At 51.6% G+C, this 25892-nt stretch overlaps 2 protein-coding genes across 7 annotated transcripts in view; both read left to right on the forward strand.

Moving 5' to 3' along the window:
* The window catches only part of RGS8 (regulator of G protein signaling 8), a 31271-nt gene extending 22227 nt beyond the window's left edge, over positions 1-9044 (forward strand). For all 5 annotated transcript variants that reach the window (XM_064427612.1, XM_064427615.1, XM_064427616.1 and 2 more), the window contains exon 6: positions 1584-9044. In XM_064427612.1, the coding sequence (XP_064283682.1) occupies positions 1584-1766 (183 nt within the window). In that variant the 3' untranslated portion in view covers positions 1767-9044. The remainder of the gene's footprint in view (positions 1-1583) is intronic.
* A 6403-nt stretch (positions 9045-15447) lies between these two features.
* Positions 15448-22732, forward strand: LOC135304797 (regulator of G-protein signaling 16-like). 2 transcript variants are annotated; one of them, XM_064427619.1, is made up of 5 exons: positions 15448-15634; positions 17066-17167; positions 17800-17861; positions 19253-19419; positions 20808-22732. In XM_064427619.1, exons 1-5 carry the CDS (start codon positions 15555-15557, stop codon positions 21006-21008), a joined length of 612 nt encoding a protein of 203 aa, XP_064283689.1. In that variant the 5' UTR covers positions 15448-15554; the 3' UTR covers positions 21009-22732. The 2 variants fall into 2 exon arrangements, with proteins under 2 accessions (XP_064283689.1, XP_064283690.1); XM_064427620.1 differs by lacking the exons at positions 15448-15634; positions 17066-17167 and adding an exon at positions 17365-17666.
* Positions 22733-25892: the final 3160 nt, after the last annotated feature.

Consider the following 25892-nt stretch of genomic DNA (forward strand, 5'->3'; position numbering starts at 1 on the left):
CAGCACTGACAGAACCAGAGCACACAGCCTCAAGCTGCACCAAGGGAAATACAGGCTGGGTATTAGGAAGAAGTTTTTTACAGAAAGGGGGATAAAATTCTGGAATGGCTGCCCGGGGAGGTGGTGCAGTCACCATCCCTGGGTGTGTTTAACAAAGCCTGGATGTGGCACTGGGGGCCAGGGTTTAGTTGAGGTGCTGGGGCTGGGTTGGACTCGATGATCTTGAAGGTCTCTTCCAACCCAGTGATTCTGGGATTCTGAGACTCTCTGAGTAACTTGTTGACTCCCAAGGGAAAAGAGTTTCTGACTAACTCCCCCCTCACCCAGTCCTCCCAAGAGATGCAAACAATAACTCTGAGCTGAACAGAAAATGTAGTCACACCCCGAACCTGGGATTGTTAAATCCTCTTTCAACCACTCCACAGGCTGATGGCACTGCCAGATCCTGCTGATGGCACTGCCAGATCCTGCCTGGTGACCACTGGCTTGTGTCACTGCAATCACAGCACAGCCAGGGGGGCTCTCACGGCACCCAGCCCCTCCTGCTCCTGCATGGATGCCTGTCAGGCACCCAAAAAGGGCTCATTTTCCTCCCTCTCCCAGCTAGGAAAGCCACTGCAAGGCCACTGGGAAGGACCCAGGTTCACACTGAGGTGTGTGGGGGTCTCAACACTCTCCTTGAGCATTTTCTCACTGTTATTCAGGAAGCTGGATGAGATTTTAAGGACTGGAAGGCTGATTAGAAATGGGAATGCAGGTAGAATGGGGTCCTTCCTACAATTTGGTCCTGTGGTGATGTTTCCTTAGCACCGCTACATAATTTTGGCATGCTTAGAATATGAAATTATTAGAGCTAATCCATACTGCTGACATCCATACTGTTGAGGCAGACAGCTTTACTTTCCAGGCTCCTTACAGTTTGGACACTGAATTAATAACAACAAATAACATTTTTTCAGCCATTTTTTCTTCCAGGCAATAACCCTAAAAATGCTGATTACCCTACTAGGGAAGGAGAGCAGGAAAACTCCACTGGCTGGCTTTGCAAACAAATGGCAGTCATAACATTATAGGGTGGTTTATTTTTCCAAGCCTCTCCTCCAGATATTGTAACGTGAAGCTGCTATGGGAAAAAATCAAACAGTTTATTTTAGATCAGCTGAGTTTAGAGACATTTAATAAGAATGTGGTTTAAAGCCATTTAAACCCAGTTAAAAGTTTATTCACCCATTTATTAGGCATGTGGTGAAGAAAAGAGAGAGCAGGAGAGAGGTTAGGCTGAGTCAGCAGCTTTAGGTGATGTGCTGCCTAGGAGCCTAAATAAAAGTAATTTAAAAAGCAATTTCAGTAAAAGTAAAGTGATTTCAGAATATATATATATAAAAATCTATAAATGAAACTTTTCCAGGCTTGGGGCAGGATTCCCAGCCCTGAATCACTAAACCCCCCAGAGCTGTGGGGCTGGACAGGGTAGGACCTTGGTTCTGCTGCAGTTCCACAGCCATGGCAGAGAGGGAATTTTGCCATTTGAAGGAGGCCAGCTGGACACTCAGTGCCAATCTCTCTTCTGCTGCTTTCCCCAGGTGAACATAGACTTCCAGACACGGGAGCTGACCAGAAGAAATGTGCAGGAGCCCTCCCTGTCTTGCTTTGACCAAGCTCAGGGGAAGGTGCACAGCCTGATGGAGAAAGACTCGTACCCCAGGTTCCTGAGATCCAAAATTTACACAGACCTGCTGTCTCAGACCCAGAGGAGGCTCAGCTAGGACAGCCACGGGGCTCTCAGAAACCACGTGCTTCCCACAACAGCCAAAACCCATGTTTAAATGTGAAACTTTCTCGGTGTTAAAAGCAGTGGGAATGGGAAAAGAGGGAGAAGGGGCAGAGGAAGCTTCCAGAGAGTGATCCAGGCGTGGTATTAAGACTCTTTGACTATCTGTGCTTTTTTTTTTTTTTTTGTTTTTTTTTTTTTGTTAGCAGTAGCACCTTGCAGTCGTTCCCTCTGTCTAGCACAAACCCACAACCCTCTGGAGTCACGGGGTCACCTGTGGGCAAGGCAGGTTCCCTTTAAAATGGCTGGGCTGGTTTGTGTGTAAATAACACCCCTCCATCCTTCCACCCATCTCGCTGTCTCTCACCTCTCCCTTGTGCTCAGGAGGGCCCCAAGGGCAGTGAGGCCACATCCAGGCCACCTCTCACACTGCTGGGGTCTGGACCAGACACTGAGGGGAGGCAGAGAGCAGACAAAGGCACAGGGTTAATTCTCTTTCTTGAAGTGGAAACCATCAGCAAACTTAGCTTACCTCCCCATTTATTCTGCACCCCTTATGGCTTGGCTGCCACCCTGTCACTGCCCCCTTTCCTTCAGGGATGGAGGCTCAGAGTATTCCCCAGGAGCTGAGCTTTCCTCATGAGGAAGGTAATCCCAAAAGCTCTCACTAGGCCTGGGCAGGCAAGTCTTCTAATGTGAATGATTGTTTTTCGTGGCTGTTATTTATTTGTGTGGTAGCTCAGTCTCAGCCGTCATTCAGGCTCTGTTGTGCTGGGCACTGGACCAAAGCCTAGCACAAAGGGGCTCCAGGCTGCCACAGGCTTGGTGGCTCCTCAGGAAGGACCTGGTGGGAGAGAGGGAATGTCCCTTCTGGCCCTTGCTGAGGTGTAGGAAAAGCACAAGGCCCGTCTGCCACAGCAGATGGCATTTTTCATGGGGTACCTGGCCAGCAAGGTGACAAATCCCATTTCTATTTTTGTTATTTCCCTTTTACTGACTGTTCCCACTCACCGAGTGTCCACTGTGGGTTCGGTGCCCTGCAAAGAGTTCCCCAAGACATAGTAATAATTCCTTCCATCTGATGGCCCCATTTCCACGGCACTGCTGCTCCAGCTTGGCAGATTCTTGCAATATTTTTCAGGGGAGAAGCAGACAGCCTGTCTGTGGATTTGAGCCGGCAGACCAGAGGTCTCTTTTCTTAATTTAATGAAGGCCTGGAAAGTGACCCCATGGATCTTTTTCTTGTCTCAGTCATCCCCAGACCAGAGGCTGTAAACCTCTGCTCCAGCCGAGGGTGGTGGGTGTCTTTGATACATCAGAAAACTGCTGATGGAGACTTTGTGTAATGTGGTGTATGAGGCAGAACAAAGTCTAAAGCCAAGCAAAATGTTTTTGGAACAAGATAAAAAAAAGTCTGGTTCGATATTAAAAATTACTGTCCATCAATTAAGTAGGAAATAGCTTTTTGAGGGTTTTTGTAAGGATGATATGTAGGACAGTAGGACAAATAGGATCAAGACAGAGGTGGTAACCATGCTGGATTTATTTTGGAGGTGTATTCCTGTGGTCTCCAGGACACTGAAGTCTAAATTGCAATTGCGAACTTTATGTTCAGTAGGGAAACCTGCTTTTCAGTGCCTGGTTGGCCAGCAGCAAAATCCTCCAGGTCTTTGGAAGGCAAATCCCATCTCCAGTTAAATTTCCCCGAGGAAAGGCCAGAAAGAGCAGCAATGACCCAGTGTTCTGGCTGTCCCCTGCCCCTTCAAGGACACCTGAGGAGCAGGGGCTGGCCTGGGGTGACAGAGGTGACATTATGCAACCACACCAGGCTCAGTGACACAGCTTCTGGGACTGCTGAGGCCCCTCTTGGGAGACAAGAGACACAAAGCTCACGTTCTGGACGTGGCACAGTTGGACACAAACTTTTTGCTGCTTGCTCAAAAGGGGGAGCAGTGAGGGGCATCTGGAAAATGCTCCAGACTTGCCATGATTTCCCCAAGGGGACCAGATCATGCAGGAGCTCAGTGTCCCAAAGCTTTGTGGCAAGCAAGGCACAGTGAGAGAGGTCTGGTGAACCTGTGCAATGCATGGAAGGAATCAGAGGTGGAAGCAAAGGACACAGAGACACACACCCAGTGGCTGTGCCTGGTGCTGCCTGAGCTGTAGGAAGGTGTCTTGGTTTGAAAAGCCAGGTGTCTGCTAAGGAAGGCAGGAACCTCCCCTGAAATGGAAAATGTAAACCCCCTCCCTCTGAATTATTGTAATTTTGAAATTAAGGGGCTCTCAGGCAAAGATATGGGAGCAGGAATAACAGTTCTTTATTAAGAAAAATAAAAATAGAAATGCAATAGTACAAACGAAAAATACCCCCAAAAAAACCCACAGCCAGAGTCAGAGCAGGAGCTGACCCTGTGGGTCAGGGTGGTGGCACAGTCCCGTCCCATGGTGGCTCAGCGCTCCTGCAGTGCCAGCTGTGCTTCTGCTGGAGCAGGGATCCTGCACAAGGGGGGAGTTTTCCTCTGCAGCTCCAGGGCTGCTGGAGATGGGCCTGCTCTTCCTCTGGGAATGCAGGGCAGGAGAAAGCTGCTCCTCTGGGAATGCAGTGGGCAAAGGCTGCTGTGGCGTCCCAAAATCTCAGATTGTATCCAGGTAGGAATGCTTGGCTCCTCCCCTGGGCAGAGCATCTCCCCGTGGGATGATAGAATTTTATCAGCCATGCAAGGACACTCACTGGCCCATGAACAGAAGATAATTAATAATTAATGTCCCATGAACAGCAGAAATCTCCTGGAGGGAGGATTGGTTGTGGGAGAGATAAAGAAAACTGCCCCATGAACAGCAGAGAACTGCCCCAGCTCTGAAGATGGCAATAGAACACATCCCAGACACATCATCCAAGACAGAAGGAGTCATATCACCCCCACAACCCCTGCCTGGGGTAGGGAGCAAGAAAGACAAACCCTGCAGTGACACACTCAGGGCCTGACCTGCAAGGGAGGATGGAAATCTTCCCTCTCTGGCTGTGAGCAGAGGCTGGAGGAACTCCCCTTTCCCAGAAATGCTGTCTGCCACCCCTGTGAAACACAGGACAGACTGGGATCCCCAGGGACACAGGCTCCTTTTGCAGTTTCCTCTCCCATCTGGGTCACCAAAAACTGATGGGGAGTGGCTGCCTAGAACAGAAGCTGGACAGAGTTAAGAGGATAAAGTGGTTATTTATTAAAGGCATTCAATAGGCACACCTTGGGCAGTCAAAGCCTCCCAGAGGCTACACCCAAGATGGACAATGGTCATGAATTTTTCAGACAATTATAAGTTTGATCCATTTACATATCAGGGGTTAATCCTCCAATTACAGCTTCAGGTAATGAAATAATTTACCCCCAGTTTGCTCCCCACCCCCAATTCACTTTTGTTTATCCTTTTTGGGCCCTGAGGCTGTAAGGTGGTTTTGGATCACAGGCCCAGAGGGATTGTTTTGTCTGACCAAAATGTGGAGAGAATTAACTGCACCTTATATGGAGTTTAGAGCTATGCACTAATACAGTGTAGGACTTGAAAAATCCAAAAGCTAAAATCTTAAGGCATCAGCCTGTGGTCCCAGTTTTACTCCCTGCTGCCAAAGATCAGCTCAGCTTTCCAGCACTGTGGCATCAAACAAATGCTGCCAGTGGTGAACGAGGCCACCTTGTCTGGCCCTGCCTTCCTCCTTTCCACCCTCCTCTTGCCTGTACATACAAAAAAAGCCTCCCAGAGCTGCCCAGGATGTGAGAGCCAGCAGAAGGAGGCTGAAGCAGTCACTGCTTTTAGAGAGAAGGCAGAAAGCCATGACAACTCTCCAGACACACCTGAGTGGGCTTGGCTGGGCTCTAGTGCCAGCTGAGGCACCCCAGACAAGGCTCTGCAGCACCCTGGGGAGGGTCACAGAGACAGCCAGGACAGGGGACACAGCAGGAACCAGAGGCTTGTGTCCAGGAATGTGATGGGGACAATCCCCAGGCTCCCCTGGTGTCCAGAGTGTGACTCCCTGCTCCTGTCCAGAGTGTGACTCCATCTCTCCACGAGATGCTCCAGCAGTGTTGGTGCTGGAAGTCCTTTCATTTCACATCAGAGCTCATGGGAAAACTTCAAAGTGGCCAACACCCTGCAAATCCAAGCTCCCTTCTCTCCTCCATCCACCTGGGGAATTGCTTGGAGCAGGGCACACCTGCAGATGTCATTGCTGCAGTGTGACAGGAGCTGGAATCAGGCTGGCTGATGTAGGAGAGGTGTTTTCCCCAGCAAACTGAGCCCCAGTAAATTGTTCCCTCCACTGGGAACAGCATCCTAGAACACAGAATGGAGCAAAAGTATTGTCTGGGGCATTTGAGTCTACCACTCCTTGTTTGTGTTGCTGCTCTTGCAGTTTGTCTCTCTGGAAGGAAAGCAGACTAGTTATTTAAAGTAAAATTCTATTTTTCTTAAACAAGAAAATGGCACCAGCTGCTTCTTTTATGACAAATGCTCTGAATTGAATCAAAATAAGCAGCTTGTAGTTCTACCCCTCAAACCAGGGGCTGATCAAGGAAATAAAGACTGAGCCAAAGCTTTGGAAAGAGCTGAGTGGTGACTAATTCCCACCAAGGGCAAATATCCTATCCTTGATTCATCTCTTCCTGGTGTGAAAGGAATACTCACAACCTACAAACCCATTTCCCTCTCCACAAGCACACACGTCCAAAATTTTCCTCCTGTTTGGAGCAACGTTAAAATGTGCCATCACATGAAGAGGGGGAAAAAAATTGGTTCACTCAGTTCTTTTTATTCTGTTTGCTGGCTCATACCCAGTCAGCTCCCAGGTAGATTGATGGCAGAAGGGAAAAAGAGTTTATAAATTTCCTTTTCTATGAGCTTCAGGTGGTTATGTTAACTCCAGGGTCAGATGCAGAACTCTAATCTGTGTAAAGTTTCTCCTGCTTTGGTCCACCAGCCAGGCTTGGGATGATTTCCACCACTTTTAGTGGACTCATTGATGCACCAAGGGGTCCCTGCTGCCCGTGCTGGGGAGGTGTGAAGGGCAAAGGGAGGGGGAAATTGCTGTGTGTGTCTGGGGGTGTGGGTGGATGAGAGTGCATGTGACTTCATCTGTATCTTATTTAGTGTCCTCTACTACAGAAGCTTTCCTGAGACATAGATGTGCATGTTAAAATAGGAGAATTAGGCACAAATGACATAAACTGAGATCTTTAGCCAGTGTTGTGTTTGCCTCGTGTGTAAGTCCAAGTAGTAGTAAGAGATGTAAAACTCTGCTAGGTTTCCAGTTACCCCTAAGAGCACATGTATCAAACTGAACTGAATGTTCACTGATAGACACAAAACCAAAATGTTTACAGCATTCAGAGCAATAGCAAAGCATACCTCATGCCAGTCCTGAGTGCCTCTCACCTGTCAGTGCAAGCTCTCCCCTCCCTGGGGGCCTCTGGCTTCTCCCTCAAAACTCCTCTCTCCTTCTCTGTCCTGTCCTGGTTGTCTTCCCTCCTCCTCCTTGAAGCACTCCAAACCTTCCTGTCCACCAGCACTGTTTGTCCTCATCTGTCTGAGCCTGGGATTCCCCTAACCTTCCCCTGCTTGCCTCTCCTCCATCCCTCCTGTCCTCTTTGCCTTTCCTTTCCCCAGGCACTCATCTCTGGTCATGCCATCTCCCTCCTACACTCCTCCTACTGCCACTGTAAAGCTCCTAGGAGCTCTTCCCTGCCCGTTATATAAGAACAAAACGTTTCACATAATTTCTGCATTATCTTTCATCCCTGGGGCTGCTGCAATTGTCTCTTTCCTTGGTGCTGTGCTCTCTCTGGCATCGTAGCATTATATCCCAGAACTGGAATTAAAGTTCATTTTGCTGCTAGACCAGAATGCTTCTGTCTACCACGCACCCCTTGGGCTTTGCAGAGGCTCATCTTGTCCCCAAGTCTTTTGTCTTCCTTCTTTTTCTCCTTCTTCCATGCAGGCTGCACATGCAGTGCTTGTGGCAGGGGCTGGCTGGGGTAGAGGGTGTCCGTGCTGGGGTCACTCACAGCTGGGCACCCCCGTGGCTCCCTGCTTTACAAAAGTAGTCTCAATAAAGGTGTGTGGGTTGCATTTGCTCAGCAAAGTCAGTCATTGTGCTCTGTGCCTCCTCCTGGCTTTACAGGAGGACGTGTGTCTAATCTGAGACTGCGGTGAACTCAGCGGGAGTTCAGGGAGCCGAGGCCGTGGGAGGGAGGTGGCAGAGGGGGATGAGCTTGTTACCAAAAACATCCAACATTCCTGGCAAAAAGGCACCGGAGAAAAGGCAGTGCCTGCTTCTGGAGAGGCCAGGGAGCTCTGGGGACCAGCTGTGCTGTGAATTGTTTGTCTCAAGCAGCCCCACACCTCCCAGTCTGCCTCACGTGCTGCGTGCCCCGGGCTGGCTCTGAAACATGACGGATGAGGAGCTGCTCAGCTTTGCATTTCCAGTGTAGGTAACAGCGTTATCCCCAGAGAAATGTCTTCATGTTGCTCTATCAGTGCCTGCAGCCACCAGCTGAAAAGCAGAGAGGGGAAGGAGGCACCTTCTGCTGTGTTTCCTCCTGCAGACCTCTGTAGGACTCCTGGCAGCGAAGAGAGCAGGGTACGAGCACACCCTGGGGTAGATCCCCCTCCCTAAGAGCCACGACTGAAGATCTCATCTTCTCATAACCTCTCCCCCCAGCTCCTCTGTGAGTAACCCAAACCAGAGCTCAGATTTGTCCTTAAGCTCCTTGGCACCTCCACTTTGCTGGGATGGCAGTGTCCCCTTGAGGACCTGACTACAAACCCACACGCCCAGCAAGGCTGCTTGAAATAACAAAGATATCTGGTTCCTCTGCAAATCAGCTCGTGGGTGGCTCAGGAGAGACTGAGGATGGCTCTGCTGCACGCAGTGAACTCAGAAGTGAGCCACCAGGCAGAAAGAACAGCTCCAAAGTGCTTCCCTGGGCAACGCTTTTATTTCCAGGAGATCCCGCTGCCGCAGCTGCCGCCCCTGCGGTGCCCAGGTGCTGCTGGTGTTGGGGCAGGCCTGGCAGGCTGTTCAGTCTGATCCCTTCCCTCTCAAGGAAAGGCATGGGCTCGGCTCCCTGGGCTCCCCTGCATTAGCTGCTTGTTTGCTAGGCTCCCCTTCTTCCCTGAGAAGCCACGCCGCAAATCCCGCACCGAGCCGTGTCACCACGCTGTGCAGTGTCACACCCGTGCTGTATAGACACCCTGAGGACGTAATAAACAGCCTGAGACTATTTGTTCTCTGCCTGAGTGTCTGAGAAGCTGCAGCCCTGGGCATGGAGGGGTGTCTCCCAGCCAAATTGCTGAGGAGGAAGAGGAGGGGAGAAGCTGTTTGTCCTCAGCCCCTGGTGCAGACATGCAGAGTGGGGATGGGTTGGCTCCAAGCTGTTGATGGCTCAGTTGGAGCAATTTAGAACCAGGCTCTCCAGAGGTTCAATTTGGGGGGATGAATCCCAAATGAGTCAGTAGGACCTGCAAGGAAGAAGAATCCCAAGAGCCTTCCAGCAGCACACTGCTGTCCTCTCTGAGTACACCTCCCTGCTGCCTGTGATGGACTCCCAAATCCCAAAACCATCATGGCCAGAGGTGGAAACAAGTGTTGAGCCTGCTCCCTGCACCAGGAACAGTGGGAGGGACACACAAGCTCCTGGGAAAGGGAGCAGTGTGGATGGATCGAGCACGATGAGGTCACGAAGAGCAAACAGCAAATAAGAGCTTTCTCCAGACAATAAAAAAACACCCTGTGCTCCAGCAGGCAGCTCACACCTGGGCCTCAGCTTGCTCCATCCTGGTGGGATGAACCAGGGAGGGAAGAGCTGGAGAGTCATAGGCCAGTTTGGGCAGTCTGGAGGGGGCTGAGATTGTGGGGAAGGGTCAGGCAGCAATGAGGGCAACCCTGGGTAACAAGGGGGGAAGGGGAGGCATTAGCAGGGGCAGGGAGCAGGGCTCTTGAGGTGAGGTTACGTGTTAGTGGGAAATTGCATGGTGAGAGATTGTCTTGGTTTGAAAAGCCAGGTGTCTGCTAAGGAAGGCAGGAACCTCCCCTGAAGTGGAAAATGCAAACCCTCTCTCTCTGAATTATTGTAATTTTGAAATGAAGGGGCTCTCAGGCAAAGATATGGGAGCAGGAATAACAGCTCTTTAATAGGAAAATTTAAAATACAAATGCAGTAGTACCAAAAAACCACAGCCAGAGTCAGAGCAGGAGCTGAGCCCTGTGTGTCAGGGTGGTGGCACAGTCCCATCCCATGGGGGCTCAGCCCTCCTGCAGTGCCAGCTGTGCTTCTGCTGGAGCAGGGATCCTGCACAAGGCTGCAGTTTTCCTCTGGAGCTCCAGGGCTGCTGGAGATGGGCCTGCTCTTCCTCTGGGAATGCAGGGCAGGAGAAAACTGCTCCTCTGGGAATGCAGGGCAGGAGAAAGCTGCTCCTCTGGGAATGCAGGGCAGAAGAAAGCTGCTCCTCTGGGAATGCAGTGGGCAAAGGTTGCTGGGGTGTCCCAAAATCTCAGATTGTATCCAGGTAGGAATGCTTGGCTCCTCCCCTGGGCAGAGCATCTCCCAGTGGATGATGGAATTTGATCAGCCATGCAGGGACATTCACTGGCCATGAACAGAAGATAATTAATAATTAATGTCCCATGAACAGAAGGGATCTCCTGGAGGGAGGATTGGTTGTGGGAGAGATAAAGAAAACTGCCCCATGAACAGCAGAGAACTGCCCCAGCTCTGACAGATGGCAATAGAACACACACCCCCAAACCATATCTTACAACCCAGGACAGAGATTTACTGCAGGAACTGTGTGGGGCTACAGTGAGGAAGGGCTGAGTGTCTCCTGAGCAGGTCTGACTGCAGGAAGAGCAGTGACCTGGATCTCACCTGGCCCTGGGCACACCAAGGGCTCTCGCCTTGCCTGGCACAGCCCCCTCTCCCTGCGAAAGGTGAGTGTTTGCTCTGTGGTCTGCACACACATGTCTTGCATTTAAAACCAAAAATTTGGCTTGTTTCCCTCTGGAAATGGGTCTAGTGGAATTTATCAGTCCTTCTGTCTTTTTTATATCCCCCTTATTTTTGCCCCTAAATCCCTTCTGCTGTTTTTCATCTGCTGCTTCTTCCCTCAGCCTGTCGCCAAGCCAAACCCATTTGAATGCATCCAAGGAAGGATCTGCCATTAGTGCTGCTCTGTCTCTCCTCTTAGTTAGGATATATTTAGCCATCATCTTTTAGCTTTTTCCTGGCTGTTCAGTGGCTTTAAAAAGCAGGTGCTGGGAACGGAAAGAGAAGATTAAAGTACCTGCTGTCAGCTACCTCTCCCTGTGCAGCTGTGCAAAGCAAGCACGTGGGCAGAGTGGATAACAGCTGCCCCTTGAAAACCTCATTTGTAATTCTAATTATTCTTTTTAAAAATTATTATTATTTCAATAATCTCTTTCTGCACTGCTACAAATTTCCAGAGCAGCTATTTCCTCCCGTGCCTCATGTGAACGTGGAGTGTTGCGAATCCATCAAACCGTGGTGAGGGATCCTTCATGGGATATCCATGGGCTGGGCAGGCACAGATGGAGCCAGGCTCACCTGCAGCCACATGGATTCGGTGTCCCACAGCCACGCTGACTGTCCCTGTCCCATAAGCTGTGCCCATGGCTCAGACCCAGCTGCAATGTGGCTACTCAGGGGCCACTTGCAAGTTTTTGGCTGCTGTCTCAGCTTTGGCAGCTTCCCTGCTTCTCCCTGGCACCCTCACAGAATTTCTCAGGTTAGGAAAGACCTCGAAGATCATCAGGTCTAAGCCAAGCCCACCACCAAACCCTGTCCCCATCGTCACACTCCTGCCTGCACCATTCCCATCTCCTTGGCTTACTTCCCTCCTTAAACACATCCAGAGCTCATCAACAGCTTGCATGTGGAGGAAGGGGCTATGCAACATGAGCAGGGCCTTTAAACCTCCCATTCCTGCCCCTTTGCAGTCAGCACCTCCCTGATTTCATGGCAGGAATGCCTTCAGGTTTGGCCATCCCTGATTGTCACCTCTGTGGTTCCCCTCTGGTTTAGGAGGAATGGGGGAAAGACTCCTTGGGGAGCCTGCCTGCAGTGAGACCCCAAAACAGCACAGATCAGCCTGGCTCTTCCCCTCTTCCTTCTCCCTGCCTCCCCTTCCCAATCTCTTTGTGTATCTTCCCCTTATTCCACTCAAACAGTATAAAAACACAAAAATGCCCCTGCCAGAAACTCCTCAGAGCTTGGCTGAGCCCCCTCTTTGCTTGGGGGGGCACATACACAAGGCCACTTTGCACCCTGTCACCAAACCCTTGTTTTCCCATTCCCAACCCAATTTCTGGGGCTGAAAACTTTGATTTTTGTGTTTTCCAAAGCTGCTGGCATTTTGCAAACAAGAACCCAGAAACACCAGCAGCAATCCCTGGAGCCCATATATGTGTGTGTTTTGCTGCTGGGGGTGAAGCCAGCCAGTGGCTGTACCCCCCAAATTCTGCTAAAGTATGGCTTGGGTGCCTTCTCAGCCCAGCCACCTCCCAGCCTGGACCCTCCTGATGGAGATGAACCCCAGCCCTGTGGATTGGTGCTGGCAGGACTGTGGCACGGCTCTGGGAAGGGAGCCTGGCCCCGGCGTTGCGACACAGATGAGGTTTTTTGTATTCCAAAACAAGGGCTGATAATGGAGGGCACGGGGCCGGAGCCGCGGGAGGCTGCTAAGCTAAATGAGACAGGAAGCACGTAATTAAATTAGATACAGAGCAGCATGGAGACATCTGAGTACACACACGGGGCTGGGCTGAGAGGCTATTGCATAACCCTGGGAAGAGCTGCAGTATGAAATGTCTCACCTAGGGCAGCCCGTGCTGGCCAGCTGCCTGGCCCTGAGCAGCCCCATCGGAAGGGAGAGGCAGAAAAGCTGCCCCAGGGAGCAGAGGGCTCAGCTGCTGGCTGTGGCACAGTGGGCACAGGCTCTGTGCCAGCCTTGGTGAGGAGGTTTTGCTGGAACAGCCCAATCCTGCTCCCAGTCCAGGGCTCAGACCTGCACATGTGGATCTGGCACTGCCCTGAGTCCAGAGCTACTCTGCAGCCAAAACCTCTGTGCTTCTTCTGGCTGAGCTGCTGTGGTCCCCAAAAAGACACAGCCTTTGACCCCTTCCCTCTCTCTCTCACCATGGGCAGTCCTCCCCTCTGTTCCACTGTCAGCTTGGCCTCACCTGAGCCCAGAGCTCCAAAAGCTGCCACAGGGGACAAGGTAAAACCACACACACACACTTGTCCAATGCACTTCATTTCTCTGGGGAAAAGCAGCAGGGAAGCAGGGCCTGAAGCCAGGAGAGGGGCTCAGCAGGCTGCAGTCTCAAGGCAGAGATGTGCAGAGTTTCTCTGCTCTGGCTCACATCCCCCAGGCTCCTCACCAGTTGCAGTTGCTGCCATCCCAGCTGTGTTTTTGCCATAGTTACATTTGCTCCAAGCAGCACGTGGTTCCCAGCACAGTGGCTGTGCCAGGCTCCATGGAGTTGCAGCCAGAAATCATCTGTCCCGTGTGCCTGTGACACGTGTCCAGGCTCCTGGAGGTTTTCCTCTCGGCATGACCATGCCTCAAACACCAGGGAGAGTTACCAGAGCATCCTGTGACTTTGCAGATCTGTGGCTGGGAGGATGGGCTGCAGTTCGAGAGGGGAAAGGGACAGAGGTGAACATTTCTACAGCATTTATGTGGAAAAACCAGGGAGGAGATGGAGCTGTGGGTGATGAGGAGAAGGGGCACTGCCACCCTGAACCCTCTGGTCACCTGCTGCAGCTGGGAGGTGAGTGCCAAGCTGCCTTGGCATGATTTCCAGGTCCCCTTTCCAACCCTGAGCATTCAGTGACTCAGTGGAACAGCTGAGCGTGGGTGCCAGGAGCCACTGCTGCTGTGACACCAGTGCTCCCAGCGTGGTGCTGAACTGGGCTGGAGCTCCAGGCTGGTGTGGCACTTCCAAAACTGATGCCAAGCGCTGTGCATGCTGTGGGTGTGCACAGACACCCTGTGGGTGTGCACAGACCTTCTCAGCAGCTGGACAGGCAAAAGCAACCTTCCAGCCTTTACTCTTCCATTTCTTCCCTGGAATCCAAGGATCACAGCTCTGATCTTGGTTTTAAGGCACAGAGAAGACATGAATAAGAGCTTGGTGTAGCTGCAGCCATTTATCTGTAACTGAATATCTGCTAACCAAGAAGGCTTGGTTATTTGAGTGAAAATCCCCAGAGCCATCAGGAAGGAGGCTGCTCTTAGGTGAGGAGCTCCAAGTGAGTGTTCAGTCATTAGTCCTGATGCCTCCTTCCTGTCTGTCCATGAGCAAGACCATCCTGGGGCTCCTTGTAAGTGATGCGAGAAAGACAGGACTCTCCTTTACTTTTCAGTGGGGCTGAGGTCCCTCCCAGTGTCTCCCACCCAGATATCCTCATGCTCCTGCTCCCAAAGGCAGCTTGAGAGGAGCCTCTCTCCCTGGCCCAGGGCCCAGATGGCTTCGTGCTGCCACTCTGCTGGCAGAGCTCATGTCTCCTGGGAAAGATGCTCTGGCAAAGGGAAAGATGCTCTGGCAATGTGCAGAGGATGATGAATGCAGGCAGCAAGGGTAGGAGACAGCCTGAGCTCTGGAAAAACGTCTGAGCTGGGAATAGCAGGGAGGAAGGGAGAGGATGAGGAGTGGAAGTGGCAGCTGTGGCCTTGTGCTTGGCTGGCCATGAGCAGGGGGGTTAAGGGCACTGCCTTCCAGAGCTGCTGAGCTGGGGGATTGCAGGGAGGGCAGCTCTGGGATCCTGTGTGAGCCTGACCTCACCATGGGTTGAGGATCCATGAAGATCCATGAGGTCCATGAGGATCCTGTTGGTCCTCACGGACCTCTGGCCCTCGTAGCACCAGACCCTGGGTTTTGCTGGTGTGCACTGGTTTAACCCTTTCCCTTCATCTTTCTCTTTTGCTGGCTCAGTCCCTCCCCTCCAGTTTCCAACCTCTGCCTGGCTTTTAATCTCCTTTCAATTCCAGGTCTCATCAGGATCCTCCATTATCAGATGCTTTCCCAGGTTTTGGCTCCTTTGATGTGCATCCCTTCCCTTCCCTCCTCTCACCCCACACCCAGCAGGGAATTTGTGATGAAGAACTGCAACTTCAGCCAGACATTGTCCTTATACATTCCAGCTGTGAACTGGCAGTGCCATTGAGAGGGAAAGTGGAACCATTAGACCCCCCTGCTCCATCTGCATCCCCCAGGAAGCACAAACCCTGCTGACCCCGCTCGAACCACTGGGGCAGTGCGGGGTGCTTTGGAAGCCCTGGGGCAGCAGGATGGAGCAGCGGGATGGAGCTGACGCCTCTCGGCGAGGGCTGCAGCGTCTGTCCTGTCCCTCGCTCTCCCACCCGCCGGCGGTTCATCAGCAGGCTCCACACGTCTCTGGAAACGAGCCTGTTTTTTCCTGTTCCCGAGGAAGCGGCTATGACTGTGATGCTCAAGGACGAGCCTGGGCCTCCCACTCCCCCCTCCCTGAGCAGCGCACACAAACTTACCTAAGCTCTCCCCTTCAGGGGCGCTGCCTGAGCAGCCTTTGGTTGGCTGGAGGCTGCAGTGATGCCGGGTCCCCCTCCCGCTCTCCCGCCTCCCAGCCCGTATAAAGCGCGGCTCCGCGCCGCTGCCGCAGCCGCCAGCCGGGACCGCGGGGCAGCAGGGGCCGCAGCCGCCTGTCGCACCCGCTGGCACCCCCGCGAGGAGCCGATGAGTTGCTGGATGCCTGGGTGCCCAGCTCTCAGCATGTGCCGGGGCTTAGCCGCGCTGCCCATCACTTGCCTGGAAAGGTAAGGCGCTTCTGGGCGGCAGAGGGGTCGCAGCCGGACCAGCCTCTGCTGCCGCCGATGTGATGGCGGGGTAGAAAGAGGGATGCACAAAACAGCGCGGCCGAATGGCTCCTTGTGGCTGCTGCATCCCTTCTGCTCCCCAGGAGGGGAGCACGGAGGTGAAACAAGCGGAGGGGGAGAGAGGAGGCTGGCCAGGGCTGTACAAACACACCAGGGTTTTCTGCCTCTGCACAACTTGACGGCAGCAGGAGAATTTTTGTCAACACTGCCGAACTGTTGAGTGACATGTTGCTCCTCCTGCCAAGCCCCACGCTGCCGGCTTGACTTTTCAACCCTGATTTTCGTACGGGCGCCTGGGGACGCCTGAACGAGCCGCGGGCACGCAAATAGCAGCTGGGCCACACGCCGCCTGGGGACACCCTGGGGACAGACAGGAGCCGCTCCTCCTGCCCTGCTGCCGCAGACACCTCCCGGCAGGGACGTGCCTCCTCCGTGCCCTGGCCGCGGGGACAGGCAGGAGCACCCCAGCCCCTGGCACAGGAGCATCCCAGCCCCTGGTACAGGAGCATCCCAGCCTCTGGAACAGGAGAGTCCCAGCCCCTGGCATAGGAGCGTCCCAGCCCCTGGTACAGGAGCATCCCAGCCCCTGGCACAGGAGCGTCCCAGCCTCTGGAACAGGAGCATCCCAGCCCCTGGCACAGGAGCATCCCAGCCTCTGAAACAGCAGCATCCCAGCCCCTGGCACAGCAGCATCCCAGCCCCTGGCACAGCAGCATCCCAGCCCCTGGCACAGGAGCATCCCAGCCTCTGGAACAGGAGAGTCCCAGCCCCTGGCACAGGAGCATCCCAGCCCCTGGAACAGCAGCATCCCAGCCCCTGGCACAGGAGCATCCCAGCCCCTGGCACAGCAGCATCAGTGCTGCCGCTGCCTCCTGAAGCCATGGGGTAGGAGGATGGCGCTGCCCTCTCCACAGGCTCCTGGGAGCCCAGGGGCACCCCAAGAATCAGAGCAGGGGAGCAGCAGCCTGGCAGGCAGCAGGGAGATGCTCCCGCTGTGCCAACAGGAAGGAAATCGCTGTGTTTTTCCAGCGGAGCCCTGCCGGGAGAGTGGGATGGGGAAGGGAACCAGGTTAACCCCGAGGAGCTGGGGGGGCTCCAGCAGCTTTTACCTGCCCCAGAGGAAAGAGCTTGTCGTGCTTTATATTCCATGTGTCTCTGCCCGGGAAGCGAGGAGAAAACAGTCTCCCAGGCTTAATGTGCGGTTGCCAGGGAGCAGGAAAAGCAAGCAGGGAGCGTTTATTTCACACACCAGAGAGCCAAGAAGTGGCTGAAGCTGGGGAGCGAGGGCTGTGCCCCTGCCAGTGGAGGGGTTGGGGGCAGCAGACTGATGGTGCAGAGATCCCACCTCACCCCTCCCTCCCTTCCTTCCAGAGCCAAGGATCTGAAGACCCGCTTGGGCATCCTGCTTCATAAACCCGAGCTGGGACACAAGAGTGGGAGCTCCAGCAAGCTGCAGCTGGGCTCCAGGCGCAGGTAAGCCCAGCCCAGCTCTGCCCCAGGTCCAGCCCGGGCCAAGCCCCCCTGGAGCAGCCGTTCCGGAGGGATGCTGCAGCCCATCTGCGCAGCACAGAGCACGGCTCCCCCTCCACGTAGTCCCACCCAGGCGGGCCGGGAAGGCGGATCACGGATCACTCCCCTGCTCCAGCGGCTATAAAATCCGGCAGGGGAACGGATGCTCTGGCATTAGGCACAGAGAGCAGGGCCTTGGCGAGAGGCAGGGCTCCTGCACTCCCTGGTGTCTCACACCAGTGGCTGGGATCCCCGGGGAATGCGGGCAGCATTAAACACAGAACACTAAATAGTGCTGCTGAGGGCAGGGGGTCTTCTGCAGAGGAGGCTCTGCTGGGCCAGCAGAAGAGGGCTTTTCTGAGCATCCCCTAAAGAACCTCCTGGCCAGCAGCATGGAGAGGAGGTCGGGTGAGCCATCAGGGAAGGTGAAAGAAAGGGAGGAGAGAGGAAAGAGAGCCCACAGGTAAAGGATATTGGCCCCTGGCTTTGGTTTCCTGCTAAGTGCCGCCGTGTCCCGCTGATGGAGCTGCTGAAATGAAGTGCTCCCGTCCCTCACCGCTGGACACAGAGCCTCACATCCTTTTTGTCTTTTCCAGAGACTCCTCCCAAGAGGTGCTGGAATGGAGGGAGTCCTTTGACCAGCTCCTCAAGAGCAAAAGTGAGTAGCATCTTGTTTTCTTCTCCTGGTGAGAGTGTGTAGGACAAATGTACTCATAGTGAGCTGTATGACTGGAGTCAGAGTGTGATGAAATCTCGCCTCCTCCTCAAATGAGGTGTTTTAGGACTTAGAAAGAGGTCCCTTTCCTGCCCAGATCTGAGGCACAGGGCTCATTGCCTGCCCCATGAGGCTGTACCCTTCCCTCCTGGCTGGGATTTTTTGGGGGGGCAGAAGTGCTGTACTGCCTTGGGATAGGAGCACTGTCACAGGCATCCCCTGAGGAGCAGCTCGCCAGGGGGAACATCATGGTATTCCCAAAGCACCCCTTTCTCCACACTGGGGAGAAGGCAGTGCCTGCTCTCCGGGTCTGGTGGGAACAGCCGTGCAGCCACCTCCCCTCAGGCTTGTTCAGACAACTGCATTGCTGCCCTCTGCCTGTCTGTGCTGTGCCTCCGGGGATGGCTTTTGCACAGGGAGCAGGAATGCAGCTGTTTGATTGAACAACCTTGCCCTTTTCCCACTCTGTGATGCACGGGGCTCCTGTGAGATACTGTCTCCCTCTCCCCATGCAGGCAGCTCCTTCAGACCCAGAGATGGGACCTCTTTTTTAGTCCTTACACTGAGCTCTGCACAATGGCAGTCTCCAAAACCAGTTTTGACAATTATAGAGATGATAAATTATAATGAGAGCCAAAATGAGATTGCTGACTATAACAAGCCAAGACCCTTGTAATTATCTATTTACCTTTTAAAAATTATTACCTTGATTGAGCTTTGCAAAATTCAAATGGCAGAAGCGCCAAATTTTAATCCAAAAGTTGTTATCTACTTTAAAAGCTCTTCCTCAGCCAGCCAAAGTCCTTCCACAGCACTGGGGCCAAGTGTATTTTTTTCCCCCGTCTCCCTCACGTGCTGTGATGGCTGATGAGCATCTCTAGCTTTGTAACTTAATCCACCCTCCCAGCACAGCTTTGCAATCCTTGCTGCAATTACTCTCCCATGCTCAGCATCTTGTTTCCCCCAGATGTGGGCTGAGAAATCAAAATCAAGGCACGGCTGCTCGGCTCCTGCAGCGTTCCGATGCGTCAGCGCGCTTCTCCTTAGGTAGAATTAGCTCTTTTCCAAAGCTGTAAAGAAAATACTCTGAAGCCTCATTACAGAAAGGTCAGATAAATAAAACCAGAGGATTACTTGTCTGTGGGAAAGGATTTTATTGGAGTCTAGAGGCCAATTAGCGGTGTCTCAGAGGGTGGAATTTGCCCGGAAGGAAAGGAAATCTGCGGATGTCACGGTCTGAGCTCCCAGGGCAACACTCGCCAGGGAGTGTCTGCTGCTGGTCCTCTTCCTCCCCACCTTCTTTCCCATTAAGTGCTCTTCTCTCCCTTCCATAGGTGGGGTAAATGCATTCCACACCTTCCTGAAGACTGAATTCAGCGAGGAGAACCTCGACTTCTGGCTAGCATGCGAGGACTTCAAAAAGACCCGGTCGAAAACCAAGCTGGCCTCCAAAGCCAACAGGATCTTCGAGGAGTTTGTCCAAAGTGAGGCGCCCAGGGAGGTGAGACCATTTTCTGTCACGTCAAATAGGGCGGGAAAGGAATAAAATATCCTGGTGGGTTTTATGAAAGTGCTGTTGGATCAGTGGGAAGGTGTGCTCTTGTTCCTGAGGGCTTTAATTTCTAACACCGCGCGGTCCATCACATAATGCTGGAACAGAAATTGAGTCTAACCATGAAATGTAGCAGGCACAGGGCATGCAAGGCCTCCCTGGTGGTCAGTTGTTTAAGATAAGAAATGCCTAGTCACGATGAGTAGACCTAAGAAGCCCCTCTTCCACCTTTGGACCCTCGTTATCTCTCTGTAAGATGATAGGTCACTTTTGCCTTGACCCTTACTATTGGACTGTTTCCCAAAACTCCTGTACCCTCTATAAACCCATACTTCTGTCCAGTTTGGCAGAAGAGCTGTCACTGAGACCCTTTGCTGCCAACAAAGACACATCTGTGGAATGTGAAGCTCATACAGAGCTTCTCCTCTCTCTCCCTGCATCTGCTGCTGAGGCACTTAGCAAGCCAAGAGCTGAAAATCACAAATGAGCTGAGAATCACTAAAGAGCTGATCTCACTTAAGAGCTGAGCTTGCTAAGACTGCCTGTGGCTCTGGAACCTGCCTGAGGGCCCTGGACAGGTTGTGCTTAACTGGAATTCTCTGTCTGGGACACCTACAGCAGCCGTTTTTGGGGAGACTCCAAAAACCCCGGAGCCACATTAGTGAAGGGATAGAAAGGTTTGTGAGTGTTATAGATGGATAATGAGATGATTGGCTCTCGCAACTAAAAGATAACTATTGTGTGAATATTAAGAAGAGCTTTTGTAATGTATAGTTATGTTGTTGTAGTTGAGATGTCCTCTGTTCTCCCCATGGTTCCGTTTCCCCCCGCCCCATCTTGCATCTATCAGATAGCTGGGGTTGTCTAAGACAGGAAAAAAGAAGGTGTGCACATGTGCCCCTTGCCTGGGGCAGTTGGGAATGGAAAAGCTTGTTGCTTAGGGGGTGAGGCATGGCAACACCTTACCTCCAATCAAGTTACAAGAAAGCAGTCTCCACCGATAAATAGCACAGAAGAGCTGATTGACAGACTTTGGGAGGGGCCAGGGCTGGCTGATGCAACCCCCAGGGGTATAAAAGACTGAGCATCCATCTTGAAGATAAACTGGCCACGTGGGGCAGTTCCCAGCGCTGCAAATTTTTCCTTATGTAGTCCTTTGTTGTATTTTTGTTAGGGTTTAATAAACCTTTTAAATTTTCAAAGTGAGCAGCTGTCTCTCAGAGTGAGCATCTTCACCCTCATCTGAAGACAAAACCAGGGTTTTGTCCTCACAGAAGAGGACATTTTGTCTTCCTGTAGAAGAGGAACTAACATTTGTGGGCGCTGCTGCCTTGCAGGTAAACATCGACCACGAGACCAGGGAGATCACCCGCAAGAACCTCTCGGGGGCCACCTCGGCCTGCTTCAACGAGGCGCAGGCCAAGACGCGCACGCTGATGGAGAAGGACTCCTACCCGCGCTTCCTGAAATCCGCCTCCTACCAGGACATGACCAAGCAGGCCGCCAGCCGCGGCTCCAGCAAGCGCTCGCACACCTGACCCGCGGCCGGGCGACGAGCCAGGGGGCCAGGCACAGGGTGGGACGCGGATTGCGAGGGCCGAGGCCCGTGTGGCGGGGTTCCGGCTGAAGTTGTGGAATTTTAGCAGGATCCCCAGCACCCTGAGCGCTTCGGGAGCCGCCGGACGCGGCATTCCTCCCTGCCCGGGGGTGGGAGCCCGGAGCCTCCCCTCGCAGCCCGGCCGGAGATCTTTGCCACTGCGGACGCGGAAAGAATTCGGGCTTGAGCTGCGAGTGCAGCTCCAACTCAGCTCATTCAGAGATGGGATTCCCCTGAGCACCCACAAGAGCTCCCACCTGCTGCGGGGCCAGCACAGGACCTGCCACTCCCGCTCGCAGGGAATGGCCGGCATCAAAGCCCCGAGGCTACGTGGCAATTTCAGCTGGAAGCATCCTGCTCCTGCCTTCTCCTGATCCCAAGATCCCAGCTGTGTCCTATGCATGCTCTGCATCGCAGCTTTCCACCTCCTTCCAGTGCAGTGATGATTTCATCCCTTGCTTGAGCTCCACGAGCTTCAGATTGCACCTAAGCTTAGGTCACGTGCGTGACGTTTTATCCCTGTTATTGTTATTTATTTCATCATCATTATTATTATTATTATTATAGCTATATTTATTACAGGAGCACTGCTAAAAGCACACAAGTGTATCCCTTGCTCCAAGGAGCTTGTAAATTAAATTATTTTAGCTGTTGTAGCACTTAGCATGCCTCCCACCTTTTCTGTGTAATAATTTGAGAGGACCAGACAGATTTGTAGCACAATTTTGGAGCAAGGTACACCAGTAGCAGCAGGGAGAGCTGCTAGAGAGTTTGGATGGCAGTGCAAGGATGCTTTGCAGCCCATGTTGCTCCCTTTCTCCCCTTAAAGATGTGGAAGGCATCTCAGCAGCTAGTCCCAGGCAGGGAACAGAGAGGTCAAACAGGCACTTCGGAGAGCAACTCTATGGAAAACTTGATTTTCACACATGGGAGAGAAAACCCAGGGCTTTGCTTGGGTTTATAATTGGGCATGGTGTTCCCTTGGATGGTGAAACCAGTCTGCAGCCACAGCACTTTATCAGAAACCCGTGGAGTGAGCGAAACCAGTCCCGGAATTCAGTGACTCGGGGGTGGCAGGACACATCACCAGGCCAGAGCTGGGAGCAGCTCTTCAGAAAGTCCCTCTCAGCAGGAATTTTGGGGTCCTGGAGAGGTGTGGGTCCCACTTGGCAGCAATGGTGGGGGGGGGGTGATGTGGAGCCTGTGCTGGGTCCTGGGGAATGTGCCACCAGCACTGCTCCCTGCTCTTTCCAGGGCTCTGTTTATCCCCAAAGACCAAACCTGGAGATCCTTATCCCACTGGTACCCATTCCTTGCCAAGGGAACTCTCTTTTGCCCCCCTGTCTCAGCAACAGCTGGAGCACAGCATCCTTTGGGCTTTTCACAGCTGCTTGAGCAGAGCAAGGGACCAAAGACCAGTTTGGGGATGTCACTCCGAGTCCTCTTCCACCACCCCCATCCTGGTCCCACCTCTGAGCCTCTGGCTGTTGTCCTGGCTGTGTTTACAGGGAGAGATCAGCTGCTTTCTTATTTATTATTTATTTTTACAACTGGAACCACCTTTGCTGTGTTACTGACGCGAGCGATGCACAATGGTCTGTTCTCATTGCCGACGTAACGTTGTCATTACAAAATCAAATAAAATAAAATGTACAGAGCAAAATAGCCTGACAACATGGGCTGGGTCTTTATTTTTCTAGTCATGGACTTTCAATTAAATTTTACATTCTAATTCTGGATGCTTTGCAAAGCTGCTTGTGTTGGGTGACTCAGGGGGCATTTCCAGTCCCTTTAAAAGTGACACTGTCAAAAGCAGAAGAGGAAGGGGGAAGACTTTTGAGGCATAAAACTTTGTGGTATTTGGTTGATCAAAGAAAACTGAGTAGTTCATAGAAAGAATGAAAGCAGAAGTGAAGCTTTGAATATATGAACTGCCAGGGTATTCAGTGCAGCTTGTATTGCTCATAATTTCTCTGCCCTTTATTGCAGTTCCCAATATCTGCTCAGTATTATTAAAAACAAAAATGTCATAAAATTGAGAGGATGCAGGGAAAAAACCCTGCTTTTGGGCCACTGACATAAACAATACTTGATTTTTGTCAGTAGCACACCTGATGATTGAATTCATTGACAAAGGGGAACTCTCTGATATCAGAGGGGTTAAAAAAAAATTCCTGTTCCTGTGCAGAGTGAGGTCTGAGCAGTTCCCTCAAAAGGTCTGGGAGGGAAGGGGAAGGTTGCATGGAAAGAGCTTTCCATGGAAGCACCCAGGGCTGGAGAAGAGCAGCCCAAAGAAGTGCTTGGAATAAAAGCCCAACCGAAATATGGTTTTATTTATTGCCTTCTTTCTATTTATTGCGTGCTCTGGAAGCCAAAATTAACTGGCCTGCGTCAGCGGAGCAGAGTGTGAGAGGGCTGGTGAGGAGGAGCTGGAATGCCAGGGAACAACTCAGAATGTGCATGTTCCAAGGTGTCACTACGAGCACAAGCCACCCCCTGCCACTCAAATGCATTTGACAAGGAGCTGCAGCTCCTGAGCCCTGTGACAGCCGTGCAGGGGCGAGGAGCAGCAGGCACTGGAAAACACACGGGCTCTGCTCCATCCCCACCTGTCCAGAGCAAAGCAGCTGCAGCTTCCCCTCATCTTTCATCTCCTTTCAGATTAAGCATGGCCGTGTCTTACAAGCCAGCTGATTTGGGATCGGAGCAGTTTGCATCTCTATCTGATCTTTGTCAGTGTCAGAGGGAAGAAATGAGCTGGAAAGTAGCCAGGATATATTTAAATTACTTGTCAGGAAAGAAAGAGAGCAGTAAAGCAGACTAGAAGAAGCCAGAATAAAAAAATAATGTTGTTGTTGTTGCCTTTTCTTTTTTTTTTTCACTGCAGCTTCTGAATGAAAAACATGAATACTTTGTCTTGCACACCTTGAAGTTAATTTAAAACTGATCCTCCATTAAAAAAATTAATAAAAATATTGATATAATAACAAATTATTATAATAAAAAAAGAAAAAATAAAATAATTAACAACACTTGGTTAAATAATTAATAAATTTAATTTAAAATTAATTATTTCAAATTAATTTTAAATTTAAATTAATTTTAAAAATAAATTATTTAAAAAATTAAATTTTAAAAAGAAAGAAGTCATAAAAATAGAGAATTAAAACCTTTTTGAGCTTTCTTTACAAGGAAATGTGAGGCTGTGCCCATTCTTGCTGCATCATGTGTTGTCCAAGCTGAGCCTCAGCCTCGGTGGCAGCTCTCAGCCCCCACAGCTGATCCTGGACAATCCCACTTGCTGCCCAGTTTCCTCTGAGATGCTTCCCAAAGAGAAAACCCAGTCACTAAAAGCCAGCCTTGCACCCAGCTGTGCCTGCTGCCAAAATCCAGCAGCCGTACAACAAAACCTTAAAACCTCCGTGGGGGATTAAAAAAAACCCACCCAACCCACAAAACCACATTTGAGACAGAGGAGCCAAAGGTTCCCTCAACCAGCTGTGGTCACTCAAATAAACCCAGGCTGAAGTTTCCCAGGGAGGAGGCTGCAAATTTGGAAGCAGCTGAGGGGATTTGAGCTCCACCGTGGGGGCTGGCACTGCCCTGCCCTCCAGGCTGTGAACATGAACTTGCTCCTGGGCCAGGTTTCCATGAGCCAGGATGGGGAGGGGTGGATTTATTTGGTGGAAAAAAAAAAAATAAGGAAAAAAAGGGAAAAAAAGAAAAAAGTTGTTTCACCCCATGCCCTGGGAGCTGGAGCATTCCCAGCAGCAGCTCAGGGGCTCCTGCAGCCACAAGATCCCTGCTCCAGGGGGACCAGGCAGCTCTGGGGTGCTCTTAGGACATGGATGTGGATGCAGGAGTGCACTAGGACCAGGATTCAGGCAGGTGGATGTGCAGATATTTAAGTGTAGGAATTCTGAGCTTTTCGTTTTCCATGGATACACACATGTGACAACAGGCTGTGTGTGTGTGTACATCCATGATTTATCACTCTTTTTAGAGGAAGGCTGGGAAGGAATGCTGTAAAAAGTTATCTGGATATGTTTCTGGAGAAGGCTCAGCTGCATGGGTGTACATCTATTATTTATTTCTCGTTTTAAAGAAAGGCCTGCTGTAAAATGTTATCTGGATATGTTTCTGGAGGAAGCTGCATGTGTGTAAATTCATTACTTATTTCTCTTTTTAAAGAAAGGCCAGAAAGGAAGGCTATAAAATGTTATTTGGATATGTTTCTGAAGGAAGCTGAGCTGCATGTGTATAAATTCATTATTTACTTCTCTTTTTAAAGAAAGGCCTGCTATAAAATGTTATTTGGATATGTTTTTGGAAGAAGCTCAGCTGCATGTGTGTACATCCATGATTTACTTCTGTTTATAAAGAAAGGCCATGCAGGAAGGCTATAAAATGTTATCTGGGTATGTTTTTGGAGGAAGCTCAGCTGCAAGCATGTACACCTGTGATTTATTTCTATTTTTAAAGGCCAGAAAGGAAGGCTGTAAAATGTTATCTGGGTATGGTTTTGGAGGAAGCTCAGCTACATGTGTGTACATCCATGATTTATTTCTCATTTTAAAGAATGGCCTGCTGTAAAATGTTACCTAGGTATGTTTTTGGAGGAAGCTCAGCTGCATGTGTGTATATTCATTATCTCCCTCTCATTTTAAAGAATGACCTGATGTGAAATGTAATCTGGATATGTTTTTGGAGGAAGCTGAGCAGCCCAGGGGATGCACTGAGCCATCCCAAGCACGCCCAACGCCTCGCCCCGTGTCCTGCAGACCCTGGCAGCCCCCGGGGCAGCCAGCAGGGAGGGAGCAGCTGG

This window comes from Passer domesticus, chromosome 7 (genome assembly GCF_036417665.1).
Source record: "Passer domesticus isolate bPasDom1 chromosome 7, bPasDom1.hap1, whole genome shotgun sequence".
Taxonomy (NCBI): domain Eukaryota; kingdom Metazoa; phylum Chordata; class Aves; order Passeriformes; family Passeridae; genus Passer; species Passer domesticus.